Source organism: Electrona antarctica (assembly GCF_951216825.1).
Source record: "Electrona antarctica genome assembly, chromosome: 19".
In the NCBI taxonomy this organism is placed as follows: domain Eukaryota; kingdom Metazoa; phylum Chordata; class Actinopteri; order Myctophiformes; family Myctophidae; genus Electrona; species Electrona antarctica.
Window position 1 is genome coordinate 22045571 of NC_136800.1, and position 17358 is coordinate 22062928.

The 17358-nt window shown below is 41.4% G+C and overlaps 2 protein-coding genes across 13 annotated transcripts in view; one reads left to right on the forward strand and one right to left on the reverse strand.

The window, feature by feature from the left end:
• The window catches only part of LOC306912365 (receptor-type tyrosine-protein phosphatase mu), a 236320-nt gene extending 228461 nt beyond the window's left edge, over nt 1-7859 (forward strand). For all 12 annotated transcript variants that reach the window (XM_079488525.1, XM_079488531.1, XM_079488529.1 and 9 more), the window contains 3 exons: nt 535-698; nt 4123-4258; nt 6747-7859. In XM_079488525.1, the coding sequence (XP_079344651.1) occupies nt 535-698; nt 4123-4258; nt 6747-6800 (354 nt within the window). In that variant the 3' untranslated portion in view covers nt 6801-7859. The remainder of the gene's footprint in view (nt 1-534; nt 699-4122; nt 4259-6746) is intronic.
• Nucleotides 7860-16291: 8432 nt separating this feature from the next.
• LOC306943495 (leptin receptor overlapping transcript-like 1) lies at nt 16292-16666 on the reverse strand (the record flags this gene model as incomplete). Its single annotated transcript, XM_079529878.1, has 1 exon — nt 16292-16666. One exon carries the CDS (start codon nt 16664-16666, stop codon nt 16292-16294), a length of 375 nt encoding a protein of 124 aa, XP_079386004.1.
• Between the last annotated feature and the right edge of the window lie 692 nt (nt 16667-17358).

Here is a 17358-nt window from a genome sequence, read left to right on the forward strand (position 1 = left end):
AGTAGCCAGGCCCAAACTTGCACTGGAAGATGCTTCTGGGAACATACTGTATACTTAATATAGATTTCACCTCACTAAGATACTTTACTCTAGTCTAAACCAGTGGTTCTCAGCCTCTTCTGGATCAGGGCCCACTCCAAAAAGTCTACAAGCTCTACAAACTCTACAAGCTCCGTTTTGTTTTTATAATGTGTGCACATCTTTGAATGTATATCATTTTTTACTTAAATATTTGCTTCTGGGGGGTCCCTGGAACAAAAATATTTTGAGATGGGGGTCCGCGGCCAAATACATACAACTAATTTGGGGGGTCCTTGTCATGGACACGTTTGAGCACCCCTGATATACTGTAGCAACATAAGTTTTTCAGAAAACCTTTTTTTCTTCTTTCTAAAAAAACCCCCAAATGGTTATATTATCATTACTAACTAAGTGTCTTGCCAATTATTTGGGTGCCTATACTTCCAATATCCTCATGGTGCACCAAAACATCTCTCTCTCAATCCCCCCCCCCCCCCCCCCCCCCACCACCAGCCTCAGGATGGCTACCGCATGGTGCAGCAGTTCCAGTTCCTGGGCTGGCCCATGTACAGGGACACGCCCATGTCCAAGCGCTCCTTCCTCAAGCTCATCAGACAGGTGGACAAGTGGCAGGAGGAGTACGATGGCGGGGAAGGACGCACCGTGGTGCACTGTCTGTACGTTTACACACACACACACACACACACACACACGCACACACACACACGCACACGCACACGCATACACACACACACACACACGCGCGCGCGCACATGCACGCACACACACATGTACGCACACCAAAAATACACACAGTAAATTACCCAGAGGTTATTTAACCTCCCCAGCCCCCATATTCTGGGGGCGGCATTAGCCCAAAATAACAGGTCTAGCTGTTATTTGGGGGTGAAGAGATTTAGTGTAGAAGGAAGAAAGTGGTCAAAGTACAGAACCAACTCAGGTCCAGAGGGTTTAAGTGGATAACTCTGAGTGTACAGTAACCACTTTGGTTGAATTTGTACACTTTTGTAGTTGGGAGACAAATGTATTAAATGAAAACTGAGTATTTTACTGTGCAGTTACCCTCTAATAGGGTGCATTCACACAAGACGTGCCCATTTTTTTTTTAGCAATGCAATTCGATGTTAACTCAGTGTAAAGATACAACATCAAGAAAAAAATGTCCAGAGCCACGCATTGAAGAATGTTCAACTCAAGTGAGTTTTGCAGAAGCGAGCACAGCGACGTGCTAAAGAACATGTCCACAAATGTCCAGTGTGACCAAAGTCACCAATCAAAAGTGTCTTTCTCATCGTGTGTCGCCAATTCACAGTCGCCAATATAGCACTCGCACTGGATTTCTTGACGCTGCGTCCAGCTTTATATTTGAAGAAGTGGACCGCTGAGGACATTGTGTGGAGTCTATGAACACGGCAACAGAGTGATCTTCTACTTCCCGCGATTTCATGCGACATGATTATTTTTATCGCATCCTTGTCCTGTGTGAATGTACCTTGACACTTTCACTCCCAGCTCTCCGTCTGTCTGTCTGTCATTTTCTGTGAAACAAACATCGGAGCATACTGTCTGTCACTGAAACCAATCCCACGGCGCACTGGGCTGTGTGGAGTTTGCCACACTCCGCCAACACTCCCAACATCATGACTTCTGTCTGCACGTCTCCCAAAATGGCCATGATGTAAACTCACAGCAGTCTGCTGTCTACAAGTTACTCACAAACTCACTTTGAGTACTCAAGATGCTCTCCCCAATCCATGAGCTTGCTGATGGAATTATTAAAGAAGAAACATCCCCACCTAGTGGCTCAAAACGTGTACTATGTCAAAGGAGTGGATCTTTCATACTTGGTATGGAGACCAGCCGTCTATAAGGCCGGCTTTAGACTGCAGTCACATAAAGTCAAATCCGATTCAAATCCGATCTTTTGGCCCGGTCATTCACACTACCGTTTGCAAGTGACCAGATCCGATCTGTGCATTCAGACTGATTTTAACAACTCAACGCAAAGCCGCCCTGCATCGACATATCTGCTTTGGTTACCGTGGTAACCAACAACAATCTAACAAAAAAGTTAGGAGCGCACACAGTAGGGAGGTGCTGACCACGGGAGACAAACTTTAAAATAGAAAGAAGAGGTCGCACAGCTCGTAGTCCCGATGCCAAAAATATTTTTTATTATAGGCCTACAATACATTGAGAAATAATTATAACTGCCGTAGCAGACAACACGCAGCACTCCAGGTTAAAACAAAATCCTTCTAGGTTCAAGGCTCGAGATATAAGTTGAGGTGAAGAAAATGCCAGCACTCATTGTATGTCCTTTGCATGATTTTATTTACCTCTGACGAGAGTCATTATACAATACATTAAAAAGTATTTTTGGCATCGGGACTACAAGCTCTCCTTTCTATTTTAACCAACAACTATCTGACATTGCAGATAGGACCGCGTGTAGCCGTTCTCCTCATATATCCTCATAAACGGCCTTGTTTCTGTACATTTAGAGAAGTTTAGAATATTGTACGGAATAACGGAGGCATCCTCCAGTAGTGACATGACAGCCAGGATCGAGGAGTGCATTGTCATTTCACATCCTACCCGGTTTGCATTTAACCGCACCCCCCCCCCCCCCTTCGGAATTCCAATAACTTCTTCATATCGCGTCAAATAAGAATCATATCGCGTCAAATAAGAACTGTGTTCCAAAAATAAACAAATGATCACAGCGGTTTGACTCAAATGGATATAAAGAATCAACTGACTGAGAGAAAACTCTAATGTTACTGCCGCCGAATTATTAACATTTTCGCTAGAAAGAGACAGTATCAAATATGACTGACTGACTGTTGTAACGATACAGAGACACCTCCCCGACATATCGTTTTGACAGTTTATTTATTTTTGGACCACAATGCTTATATGAGACGATTTAAAATTAATCTTTTTTGACCCTGGACCAAGGGATGAGCGAGTGACGTCAGGACTTTGGTACAAATGTCATCGTCTGTCCGCTCCGCTGTAGTGCTTACATAATGAAGTGACATTATTCCTATAAAACAAACGTGTGTTGCAATATTGTTTTCCTCTCTTTTCTGTCCTCTCGCTTGTTTTCTTTTGCTCTCGTTTGGTTGTTTTTCTCTCTCTCTTGTTTGTTTACTTAAATAAAAATACTCACGCTCTGTAATGACGTCATGTTAGTAGCGCTCGGGTCGCGCTGCGGGTGACGTTTGGACAGCTTGATATGTGACTCAGGTCACTTCATGTGGTCGTTGCATTCAGACAGAGACAGATCTCCTCAGATCGGATTTAAATAGGATTTGAAACCACCTCTGGATGTGACTCAAGTCACATTTGAAAAAATCAGATTCCATGTGACCTGTCTGCATTTAGACTTATTTAAGCAAATCGGATTTCTATCTTGAAGTGACACAGATCTGATTCAGGCTAGATTCAGGCTAGATTCAGGCTAGATGTGGCTGCCAGTGTAAAGCAGGCCTAAGAGGGTCTGTCTTTGTGTGTTTGTCCCTATCGATGCCAAAATGCTTGTGCTCAGTGCCACTACCTCCACTAATGTTTTTCACATTATGTTTTTGAACTATTCAGTTAACCAGTTTTTTTACACCTATTCTTCTAAGACACAGCCTTAATTCTAATTAAAACTTCACGGCAGCGAGAATTGATTTCTAGTTGTGCGCCAGCTCTCTGTCTGCAGTTGTTTAGCGCAGTAGAAAGTCCTCAGTCAGTCTAGCCACTCAGCACTAACACTTGGCTGGCTGTCCTGTGTGTGTGTGTGTGTGTGTGTGTGTGTGTGTGTGTGTGTGTGTGTGTGTGTGTGTGTGTGTGTGTGTGTGTGTGTGTGTGTGTGTGTGTGTGTGTGTGTGTGTGTGTGTGTGTGTGTGTGTGTGTGTGTGTGTGTGTGTGTGTGTGTGTGTGTGTGTGTGTGTGTGTGTGTGTGTGTGTGTGTGTGTGTGTGTGTGTGTGTGTGTGTGTGTGTGTGTGTGTGTGTGTGTGTGTGTGTGTGTGTGTGTGTGTGTGTGTGTGTGTGTGTGTGTGTGTGTGTGTGTGTGTGTGTGTGTACAGGAACGGCGGGGGGCGCAGTGGGACCTTCTGTGCCATCAGCATCGTGTGTGAGATGCTGCAGCACCAGCGCTCCGTCGACGCCTTCCACGCCGTCAAGACGTTGAGGAACAACAAACCCAACATGGTCGACCTACTGGTGAGCATCTTTGTAAAAACATACATTATTACAACTACATCTACTAGTGTTGTTTTTTTATTTAGTTTTAGATTCATGCTACGAAGCGTATGTCCCATGACGTGATGAAGATATGTACCAATGCCAGGGTATAATTGGTTTACGATGGTGACGTAATGATGATATGTTTCAGTGTCGGGTGGACTAAAGGTAATGCCCCTATGTAAACATGTATGTAATCTGACACCACTGCCATAACAACAGGCATAAGTAATCATTACCATACTTACAAAATACTACTTTTTTTCCTCCAAAAGCAAGGTACGTAGCTAATAGCTAAACTTAATAATTCAATATTGCAAACGTTCTTTCACAGAGAGGCTGAGATTTGAAAGTTTGTAGCGGTCTACAGTACTTGCACGCTCTGCTTGCGCACTAGTAGGCCATTTATGGCCTACTTGTGTGCAACAAGCAAGTAGGCACTCGACAGAGTGCAGTTCTAGTTAGTAATAGTTTTAGTCGTCATGGTAATTTTTTTATTTCGTTTTTATTTAGTTTAGACAGGAAACACTCACGTCAAAGTAGATTGACCATTTATTGCAACAAATGGTATACAGTTAAACTTGGTGTTAAAGGCTCCGCGCTCTCGGAGATATTCTCTCAATTTTGTCGAAGCAGCATGCTAAGAAAAATCAGAGAACAATAGCAAAACCCCCATAGGTATACATACTGTAAGCAATACATTGACATTCACTTAAATCAGCAGACATTGACAGACATTTGAACAGCATATAATAATCATGGAGTTTTAGCCTATGTCAGGCTCTGATCAAAAGGTGGAGGCTGGGGTGGAGGAGGCAGCTAAGCATCAACGGATGTGAGGCAGCAGCAAGACAAGCAGAAGTGAAGTGAATGCAAAGCCGTATTTAAAGGAACCGCTAGGTTTGAGCGTGAATTCTGATTGGAGTTTGAGTATGTGTGACGTAACGATCAGCTGAGATGTGTAGGCCTCATTCACACGTACCAAACACCAATCAAGCAAATGTTTGGTCGTTTTTTTAGTTTTTTTGGGCCACCACAATGCTTTTCCAATGGGAGTCACATGGTTTGATCAAACATTTGTGTTTGATGAGGGGGGAGGGGCAGAACACCACCAGCAATCAGCAATCAAACACAAATGTTTGATCAAACCATGTGACTCCCATTGGAAAAGCATTGTGGTGGCCCAAAAAAACAAAGAAACGATTTGCTTGATTGGTGTTTGGTACGTGTGAATGAGGCCTGAGAAATAGGAAGCGAGGCTGATTGATACAATCAGCTTGCTGACAGCTTATTACCTATCTTAGGTATGCAGACTAACGTGTCCCTGTATAAACTATACAGGTTTAATTTTTTGTCAGTGTCTACAAGCGTTAATTGTGAGCTTGTAGATCGGCTTATTTTTTAAAACATTTGAATACGGATGTCACCCATTTTCAGCCTATCTTCATATAATTGGTCCTCACTAATGAAAATATGGTAACAATTTTTTTATGTAAATGTACTTAGTTACTTTCCACCACTACAGATCAGTTGTTAGTGTACATTGTCCACTGAGGGCAGCGTTCACAGTCTTCTACTTGGCCGGCCAGTCACCAGAAATCCATTGATTCTTCTATGGAGCTGAGTCGATGTTACACGGGTGACTGGCGCACAAAAAAGTTGTTGTGCTTTTCTTTTAAACTTTTTTGGTGGGCACTGCACATCAGAACAACAGAGCCGATCAGACTTTATTTATGCCTCACCACGTCCCTATCGAACAGTTTGCACGTCTTGCAGTGACCAGAATGGAGGACAATCTTCTAACAAAGGTATACCTGGGCTGGAACCTTAAAACATTGCCCACAGTCATTTAGGGTTCAGCGACTTGTCAACCAAATTAATGGCTGTGGATACTGCTTTAGGTGCTTTGCACATACCAATGATTTTCCTTGAAGAATTTGTCCCGTACTTTGGTACTAAAATCAATATTCTGCCACACTTCAGTGAGCCAGACGATCAGAGATCTCTGCCTCCAAATACGTGTGGTGACGTCTAAATGCAATGCTGGGGGTAGAACTGGATGGAAACAATTTCGAAATGAAAAAGATAACTGCACTGCAGAACCAATGCAAATACATCAGGGCGGTCCATCATACTGGCATGGTGATATCATTGTTTACAAAGCAGTGTACGTAGGTTTATTTGAGGCTATTCTTGCCCAAATATTGAAATGCGTCACCAGATGACACTCAGGCTACTGTATGCAAGACTACGAAAGCCATACTTACAAATCATCTTTTATAGAAATAAATACACCAGGCAGGACTATTGATGTTTCTGAAACAACTGTCAGTGAGACAGGTATAGGCCGTTTGCATACTTGTTCCTGGTTTTCACAACGTAGAGGTACTGTACAGTATCATGAGGAAACACAAATAAAGTGAATTGTCAGTACGGTAACATCTGTTTTTATTTTTCCATTTCCCAGGACCAGTACAAATTCTGCTATGAAGTGGCACTGGAGTACTTGAACTCTGGGTAACAAAGAAGTGTCCAAAACCTGTCCAGAAGAACTTTTATCAAAGATGTAAGGTTTTGGGGACGATGCTGAGGGCTGCAGTTCACATTGCGTGTCTGTTTGCGTCTATTTTGTCACCATCGAAAACCAACGGAAAGGCACGCACGCACGCGCACAAACACACACAGTACCTGACTCTCTTGACCAGCTGTCTTGTTGTTATTGATCATCTGTTGCCTGATTTATACGTGTGTTGTGCGCCGTGCTACACGCCGAAAATATCCGATCGACATGTCTGCCAAAAATAGCCGATCGACAAGCTTGTCTATCGGCTATTTTCAGCGCACGGCGCCTGTGCGCAAGTGAGTATAACTCCGGCTTATGGGTCTAGGTGGGAAAAGGCCGTAATTGTACGTACCATGTTAATATTTCAGCCAGTGATGGTCAGTGTGCCAGCTGAGGACTCCCAACGGGAACACATTTTTTTTCCTCTGCAGTGAGTTGTCTCTTCTCTGGATCCCTCTCTCTCTGTCTCTCTCTCTCTCTCTCTGTCTCTCTCTCTCTCTCTGTCTCTCTCTGTCGCCTGTGGTTTTTGCCTTGATCCTCAAAGGACGATGAGCATTAATTATTTTCAATGGAATGCGATAACGCTGTACGTAATGTAACGTGTTTCATTTTTACTCTCTCTCTCTCCATCATGTTTTTTGAATAACGTCGTCATTATGAAGGGTTCCTTCAAAGCAGGACCCAAAGCCTAAATGTTATTAAATGTCCTGTACAATGATGACGTCAAGATTAATATTATTATTATTGCATCAGATATTGGGGACAGCTGACACAGTCTACATTCGCTTACCCTTATTTCCTGTACAGGGATCCAAAGCTTTATTTGCACTTCCATTTGATTCTCGTTGTGCATATTGTACATATTTCTGTAGATTATTTATTCATGGTATGTACTTTTTGTGACTCTGGGTAAGTGACAATCATGTTTTATGGGTTTGTTGATTTTATGAATTGTATTGTGTGCTTTTTTTTGGGTCATCTTGTATGATGAATCAATTCCATTGTAAAATAAATATATAAAGTATCTACAATATAAACATTGCATCTATGTAAATGATGTGTCTCTTTCTGTGCGGGCTGTGGCAGTTGATATTATAGTGACATCTATTGCCAAGTCTTGGTATAGCAGAAACATTTCATGACTACAAACATTCTTAATCAGCTTATTATTATTTTTTATATCACAAAATGGTACAGATAACCAACTAAGACCTCTGATTTTGGCATCAAGGTGAGAACTTATTTATGTATTTACTTTAATAAATCACATATTTGGCTCAGCCGAACCTTTCATTATTTATGTCAGCAAAAACAGTAACAGTATAGGTTTTTTTTAAACGCCATTGAGGTTTATGTTAATTGATCTGTCCGTCTCTAGAGAATTTAAATAAATGTAGTAACACAACAGCAACAGGATCATTCTATGCTGCAAATGCAGAGAACGATGGCTGTATAAAATTGATTAAATAATTTGGTCCTCACTCCTTGGTGTGTTTTTAAAGTTGTCCTCTGCATTTCCCCCTATCCTACCTAGCAGTGAGCAGCTGTTGGTGTGCAGTGGTGTAAAATAACTAAGTGCATTTACTCAAGTACTTACTGTAAGTACAATTTTGAGGCATTTTAACTTTACTGGAGTGCTTTTTCTTTTTTTTATCCCACGATTTTGTAACCCTTTTTTTCACCCAGTGTCAATTATCTAATGTAATCCTGGGCGCTACACTTCCTCTGCCAACCTGGGGGGCAGCGGACTGACCTCATGCTTCCTTCTATGCATCTATGCATGAGGAGTCCAAGCTGCTTCTTTTCACCTGACAGGAGAGTTTCCCCGGCGTGTGGAAGGAACACGTAATTCCGACCAGTTCCTTTTCCCTCCATCAGGCACCCGGCTGGCCAGGGGGGGGGGGGGGGGGGGGGGGGGTAGTTTAGAGACCAGGATTACTGCATGTTTTTGTGAGGGTACCTATAGGGGACACGGGGAGAACATGCAAACTCCACACAGAAAGGGAACACGCCCACAGCGTCCCCAGCGGGAATCGAACCCAGGACCTTCTAGCTGTGAGGCGACAGCACTACCGACTGTGCCACCGTGAACCTTTACTGGAGTGCTTTACATTTTTTATGATTTTACTTCTACTCCACTAGATCTCAGAGGCAAATATATTACTCCACTAAAATTATTTGAAAACTTTCGTTACTAGTAGTTAGTAATACTTTAGTTTGACGCTTAAGGCTTGAATCAAACCTGGGACCTTTGCCTTGCAGGCGGGCTCTAACCATTCATAGTTATGGCCTTATTCTTAACCTTTTCTTTGGTAAATGACCTACTGTCCTACTTGATCATACTACAGCGTCACACAAATGTAGTATCAAAAGTAGCAGATATATATTTGCGTCTGGGGGTCCCTGGATTTTTTATATGGGGGTCGGCTGCCAAATTAATTGAATTTTAGGGGTCCTTTTAGAGTCTTTTTCAGAAAGCTGTTAGGATTTAGAAGACATTTGTCGAATTGGGCTCAGGTATTGATGGAAACCTGTAATAGTAAATGGTTATCATGATAGTAAATGGCCTGTTACATGGCAGCTGCAATACTCATGCTGTACATTGCCGGCTGGGAGTTCAAAGTTAATTGTATATAACTACATGGTCAGTTGGTCACCACATTGTGCTGCCTGTTACACACATGTCCAAGTCTATTAAAAAATGGCACCATGCACTAAAACTGCTGTAATTATTTAACATGGGCTTCATGCTCATAATTTCATTCCAACAGGGTGCCCTTGAGGTCAAGATACTGCCAAAATGTAAAACATGCAAAACTGTGGCATTGTGAAATAGAACGAAGCCAAATCTGTGTCAAAGGCAGTATCGTGCTTATTACTTATTGCATAGTTATATCATTACGCATGAATCTGTGAATTTAGCAAATTAAATATTTCCATTATAATAGGCATGGACAAGAATGAAAATTGAATAATGAATCAAGACATTAAATAATTTAATTAAAATGTGTATGTCGTTAACATTGTATTAATTAAGGGCCAAAAATTAACCCATGCATTAACTGAAATAAAAGTAAATGATCCTATAAATGAAATTCAAAGCAAAAGAAGGACATGTGCCGTACAAGGTTCTTGTACAGCAAAGACAACCATGACTTAAATTTGTGATGCTTCAATGATGATTCATTTACAAAACTACCTGATATCACATCTGAAGGACATCCAACAAATTAACAATGCAAGCCTGTATCCAATCCAATCCAACTTTATTTATAGAGCACATTTAAAAACAACAGAGTTGGCCCAGGCCCAGGCCGGGCACCTACAGTAGGCTGCAAATCCAGCCTGACAGCGTGTTGAGGGTTCGACTCCCGATCCTGTGTCACTCCTCATCTCTCTCTCCCCCCATTTCCTGTCAGCTTACTTTGTCACTATCAAATAAAGGCAGAAAATCCCCCCCAAAAAAGAGTTGACCAAAGTGCTCTACAGAAAATGTTGAAGAGACACAATAGAAACACGAGTCAGAAATAAGCATAAAATCAAGCAACAAATAAAACTCATAAAAGTATAAAACTCACTCTGGATTAAATAAAAGCTTAAATAAAAAGCTTGGGGATAAAAAAGTGTGAGGGGCCAGTTAGACATATAGGTATGGGGCGTTCAATCCGGAGCTTAGGGGCAGCCACAGTGAAGGCTCAAGCACCCAAGCACAATTGTTGGAAAATTGTCTCTTTTTTTCACCAAAGTGGTCATATTCCTCAGTGGAGTACAGCCACAGTGTACCTCTGAGGGACATTGCTCAAGGATACCTTCATAATGAAGAGATGTTCTCATCTAGTCTGCGGACACAAATTAATGATCCTGGCCTCCAATCACAAGCCTTCTAGTTTGCAAACCAATTGGCATCCCCACATTTTCATTATGTATCTCTTGATGGTTCCTAACTTCCTTTCCTAACAATGGATATGCCATATTGTTTAAATAGCAACAACACTCATGCTTAGAATCTAACAATGATGACGAGACATTCACTGCTATGAGCCAGACGCTTGTTTATGGAACGCGCAGGATCCATAAACAAGCGACACTGACAGCTACAGAGAAATACATGAACATCATCTCCATCTACTGTATAAGACATGCGGTAGTCGCATATCTTGTCTTGTCACTGCTGCAAATAGTCGATCTACAAGCACACAACAAATCGCATTGCTATGCATTGTATGAGCTTATAGGTTGGTTATTTTTGGTATCGTGACACGATGACGTATAAATCTCAGGTCAGTGTGGGAGATGTGATACAATATTAAATACATTTTATTTGCATGTAAAAAAGTTTGTCAGACACCATTTACAGTAGTAGGAGTAGGAGGGGCCTTGTTTGTATAGTCTGAGGGGCCCACATACAGCATTTGAGCGTTAACCTATACACATTTTAGTAAATTGTCTATTGACCTTTCAGCCCAGGGTTCAAAAAGTCCATGCAAGAGGTGTAAGCGCTATAGACATACAGTAGCCTACAGTAGTTTCATGTGGCCCGCATTGACCACATCACATCTGAGTGACGCATCAGGACCCAGTGTTGTTATGCCACTGTCAGAAAGAATGTAGCCTCGGGGACCGCATGTGTTTTGTTTTCAAAAGAAGAAGAAAAGCCTGGGGAAAAGAGACAGGAAAAGTGGCATAGGAGTGGGAGTGAACCTTGTATTTCGCTAACCAATAACATTACAGAGGGGCGTCGCTCCAAATTTGGTGACGTTAGTTTTCGCCGCTGTGTTCTATCAGGGATGGGATGGGAGGAGGAAGGGGCGGGCACGCACCTAGGATCCACCGACTGTTTACGCCAGTAAATTTGAATGAGCACCTTTAGACCCGCTACTCTAGACCAATCACACAGGCTGGGGCAGGCTAGAAAGAATGTGAAATATAGGTATAAACAGACAGACAGACTTACTCATGCACGTATGCACACACACACACACACACACACACACACACACACACACACACACACACACACACACACACACACACACACACACTCATATTACAGAAACCTAATGCTAACATTGACTAATGGAATACTCTGAAGCTACACTTTTTTCCCATTTTACAGTCATGTGTTGAGGTCTAGCATTGTCTGTATTGGCTACAAATTTCCAGCCTGGTTTAATACCGCCACCTAGTGTCATATTCTAACATCACAACCTAGTAACTAACCCCTTTCTATAAGCTTGCCATGTGTTCTGGCCTCTGGCATCTCTGAAAATGATTTTTAGGTAATTTTATCATTGTATACTTAATGAAGTTGGAACAACCAGGAGGGAAGACCTAAACCGGAGAACAATCTCCTCCCCCACCTAATCGCCTCCACCAATGCCTCTCACAGCCACCTGATTCAATCATTCTGATTACAGCTCCTCCCTGAAACCAATCAAGAGTTGTATTTATACACGACCACCTCCACCTGGCATTCTCGATCAGTTTCTTGCATGACACACACAAGCCATGCAGGCTCACCAGCGTGTTTCGCTGTCAGCCGATTAGATAATAGCTTCATTACTAGCCTGGACACCATTCGGGAGCAGTGTTAATTGTTTTGTAGTCATCAATCTTCCGGAACTTCCTTTTCCCTCAAACCGATTTTTCTCAATAACAGCTACAGAATTATACAATTGTCATTTCAGATATCCATAATGTCATTCTTCCTAGGAGAAATGACATCACTTTTTCCATTCATGCCGGGCTTTTAGTTTTCGATATCCGTAACTGGATTCTGGATATCTAAAATCAACATTCTGGATAGCCTATCTATAATTACATTCTTACTAAGACAAACTACAATTTCATATATCTACAATGCTATTCCTTTCCTACTAGGAGAAACTACCATTTCAGATATCCAAAATTAAAAAACATTCCAGACATCCAGAATTACATTTTGTATATCCAAAAATACATTGTGACTAGTACAAATCGAATCTGCAATTCATATTTTGACTAGTACAAATGTAATTTCAGATATCTGCAATTAGTATTATAGCTAGGAACAATGCAATTACAGATATCTGGTGACAGGTAAATAAGATGCCATTTTAACAAAAAAAAGCTCTGTTGACTATCTACTTCTATTTTAGATATCGCAAATAGCATTTCTCCTAGTAGGCCTACAAATTGTATTCTTACTAGTCATAACGTATCTAATTACATTTTGACTAGTCAAAATGCCTATTACAGCTATCTATAACTTCATTCATACTAGTAGAAATTATATTTCAAGATATGTACCTCATTACAATTTGTCCTAGTCAAAATCCTAGTCAAAAGTGTAGTCTACATGTATACTATAATGTACATCATTTACATTATTTGCATTGTTAAAGTCCCTATACTCACAGAGAACATAAACACTAGTTACTGGATGCTATAGTAGCATTTGGAATATTGTGACACTCAACCACTAAAGCTAAAATCACCCCAACACGAACTATCAGTCTTGACTCCATCATGTTCTGGTACTGTGTGTGCAACCTCAGGAGCCTCCATTTATAAGGGAGCTATCTGTCAGGTGGAGGTGTGACCCATGTCATATGTCCTTGAAAACCTTCTGAGTTCATCTAAACAGTATTTGGAGGCTGTGCCATCTCTGTCAAAAAGACAGACTTTGACTGATCCAAAAATAGCCTCTCAAGTTGAAACCATGATGTCATCTTTTGTTTATTATGCCCATATCGTATTACTGATAGATTATTTACATGAAAGCCATTTATTGGCTAGGTTGCATTTACTAAGAACCTGCATTTCCGTGCGTCACGTCACACCTCCATATATGGTCACACCTTGTGACATCACGCCTCCATATGGTCACGACTCCATCTCCATATATGGAGCTGACCTGTTCTGACATTCCATATGTTGATCCTTCCCCAGCCGTCCTTCCTCTTCGATGTCTCCCTTTTGACCTGTCCATTCAAACTCTAGACGGGCCCGCCCCAAAGTTATTAGTGCCGGCCAAAACTAGAGTTCTTAACCTAAGGCCCGGCCCTACCTGGGCCCTCATCAAACTACACTCAAGACACTGCCCTTAGATCTCCATATATGGAGCTGACCTGTTCTGACATTCCATTATGTTGATCTGACCTCATCAAACCCTTTACACTCAAGACATGCTCCATATATGGCCAGACTTCATCAAACCCTATAACACTATGTATATGTGCTGCTACATTATGATTGTCAGAATCTAGTCGGATTGAAAAGAATCACACTCGTGTGAAGTGAGGGGCGCCTTTTGACATGATGATCATGTATGATGATGAAGTCACGGGGTACGTCGCGTGACATCAGTTTTTGTTTGATATTGACTTGGCCTGAAAGTTTGTAGGGAACACTTTTCGTCATAAAAGGTCCATAGACTTGGGCCACACACATGATGCCACGGACGGAATACACAAAGTCAGGCGTTGGAAGGGCTAGTGCCCCTTGAAAGGTGCACTCGTTTTTCGGCCTCGTTGGTGGCACAATTGCCGCCTGCGACTCACTCGCTTGAGCTAGATAGGGACATTGTAAATCATCGTCCCCCCTAGTCTCTGTAGCTCCGAGATGTAATCTGTTGACAATCATGTGGCTGTGTTTGACGTTACGAAAAGGACATTCTGATGTCCCTCTATGTCTATGAGTTGAGTAAATCTCTGAAGTAACAATTTCTGACTTTATTAAACTTTGGAACAAAAATGCATGTGATTCAGTGTAACAAAAACAATACGACTTTTCTAATGAAATTTCATAGAAAGTTATATTAAATATGAAAAATAAGGATTATTTCTATAGGTCAAGGTATATACTTTATATACAGTAGGTGGCCAGGGAACTGCATGTTTAATCTCCACTTAACTGTCTTACTCACTATAAGAGATAAGGGGAGCATTGTGTGCCTTTTATTATTTATAACGGCAAAGGTTATAGATTAAAATCGCTTATTTTATAATCATTGCAATCTCACAAGTGTAAGAAAAACCCTTTTTATATTTCCTTATCACTTTCTGGAGGAAGTTCTGACTGGAACTACATGTGGGTTTATTGTAGATGTCACAGAAGGAAATGTTTAAATTCTAATTGTCAACTATTGCTTCACAAAAAAGGAGTGGTGAACAAAATATTCACACAATATTGTGCTGCACTTTTCATCTGGAAAAAATAAAGCATTTTACTGTTGTCAGGGTAGAAACCTCATCTCCATGTTTAAACTATTTGTGTATTTTTTTGCAGATTAAATGCCTTCCTTACTTAGTCTTACAAAACTGTCACACAAAACAAGCGAAAAGCTGATCTACAAGTTCGCAAAGCGACACATTGAGACGAACATTTTAAAATGTTAGATCTTAAATTGGTTTTAAATGCTGACATTTGTGTAAAGTGATCCCATCAATAATAAACAGTAGTACACAACAGTATACACCATACAAAAATCACACTTGTGTGAAGTGAGGGGTGCCTTTTATTGATCCACATGACATCACACAAAGATGTCACATAAAGTAATTTGCCATTGACTTGGCCACACAGGTCACAGGCAGAACACACAAAGGTAGATGTTGGATGGGCTGTAGTGCCCCACAAAAAACAGAACTTTGCAGGACAAACCATGTCAGAAAGTGTTACAGTGACATCATCATACCTGGAAGTTATGCAGGAACGCCTACTGAGTGGCAAAAAACGACTTTCTGGCCTTGACAGCCCATACATCCAAACAGAAAAGTCCTATCTGATTGCATTAAACAACGTTAAACTCACTTTGCCACTCAAACTCGATTGCCACTCGATTTGCCAATCACTTTGTGCATGCGCATACTCTCCATTGACTGAGCAAAGCAAAAAAAACGTATACACTGTACTGACCACATAAGCCAAGTCCTACGCTACGGAATGGAAAAGAAAGATACCAAAGGAAAAAGTGATTACCTATTAACAAAATCACACTTGTGTGAAGTGAGTGGTGCCTTTCATCACAATGATAACATCTGATGATGTCAACAACATAATCACAGACATTCCGTGCTCAAGCGGACATTCCGTGCTCAAACGGACATTCCGTGCTCAAACGGACAGACAGACATACACACAAAGCTGTGCATTTGAGTGGCTGCACCACTCAACATCTTGTATCTATATATGTCATCTTTATGTTTTTTTTAGGGGGGTCCTTCTTTCGTGTATCATCAGATGGCCAACTCGAGTGTCATGCAGCCATGTCTCTCGTAGAGAGGGTCCGATCTACTAGCTTACAAAGTGTCGCATCTGGTCTTTTTGGTTCCATTTGTAGGATTTTACAGTGTAGATTGGGGTCCCAGAGATGAAAAATGCTATCAAATGGGGGTCTGTGGCCTAATGCATATCAAACCGGGAGTCCTCAAAGTTCCTCAAAGGTTGATAATCACTGGATAAAGGCACTAACTGAAGTCATCTTCGGATCCGAAGATGAAAAAGAACCCCAGTATAGTCAGGAAGATGACTATGTTACTCGTCAACAGAAGTGCATACGACGCCCAGGGGATTACTCTGGCTCTAGCGAGAATGGTGGGCAGGGCAAAGGCTGAGACCACGAGCCCTGTGGTGAAGAATATAGCCAGCTCTTTGCAGGCATTACTGGGTGTGTCCATGTCATCGACCATTCTCTGTGAGATGCAGTAAGGGATTGGAGAGAGGGCGTAGAAGATGAGAAGAAACAGGGGCCAATAGTTGTAGTACACACATCCAAGCATGAGGAACATGAAGCCAACGGCGCCTCCAAAAGACAAGCTGACCAGAGCTCTAATACTAGCCATTATTCCACCTCGACAATAACTTCAAAGTCAGCCACTGAGAAATTAAAACAATGCCCTCTACGCGGTACCTGTTAATAGAGTACTCGGAGGCCAGTGATGACGTCAAGTCATCTATGACATCAGTCATCTCAATATTAGGGCATGTATAGGATAACCAGAGAGAGACAGATGGACACACAGACAGATAAATAGCGTTATTTTAATCAATTATGGGAAATTACTCAGATTCTGAATCTCTTCATTTGTGTATACAGTTCACGGTACCAAGGTAGTTCAACAGGTAAAGTGGCAGTAGATCACAATGTTTGAATGTTTGTAAACAGGTATTTCCAGGTAAAATGTCCATGGACATTTTCACAATATAAAATCAAGTGTCCAGAACATTTGTTAACCTAACTAAATAGACAACATAGTCAATAACAATATCACGTGTCCTGTTCTTCTAGAAATAAGGCTAATGAATAATACTGCTCGAAATGCATTGACATGCATCTAGGCTCATTCCTATGTTAATACAAGCTGGTGTACACTCGGCACACTATAAACTATATTGAGGTGTGAACTTAAGGGTTGTTCTTAATTGATACATGTGCGTGCATGTGCTCCTGAAAAATCTATATGGTACTGTGTACAATGACCGATGCAACACTGGAAATGTCTTCTCACACTGCTTTTGCTTTGAGGAAACAAAT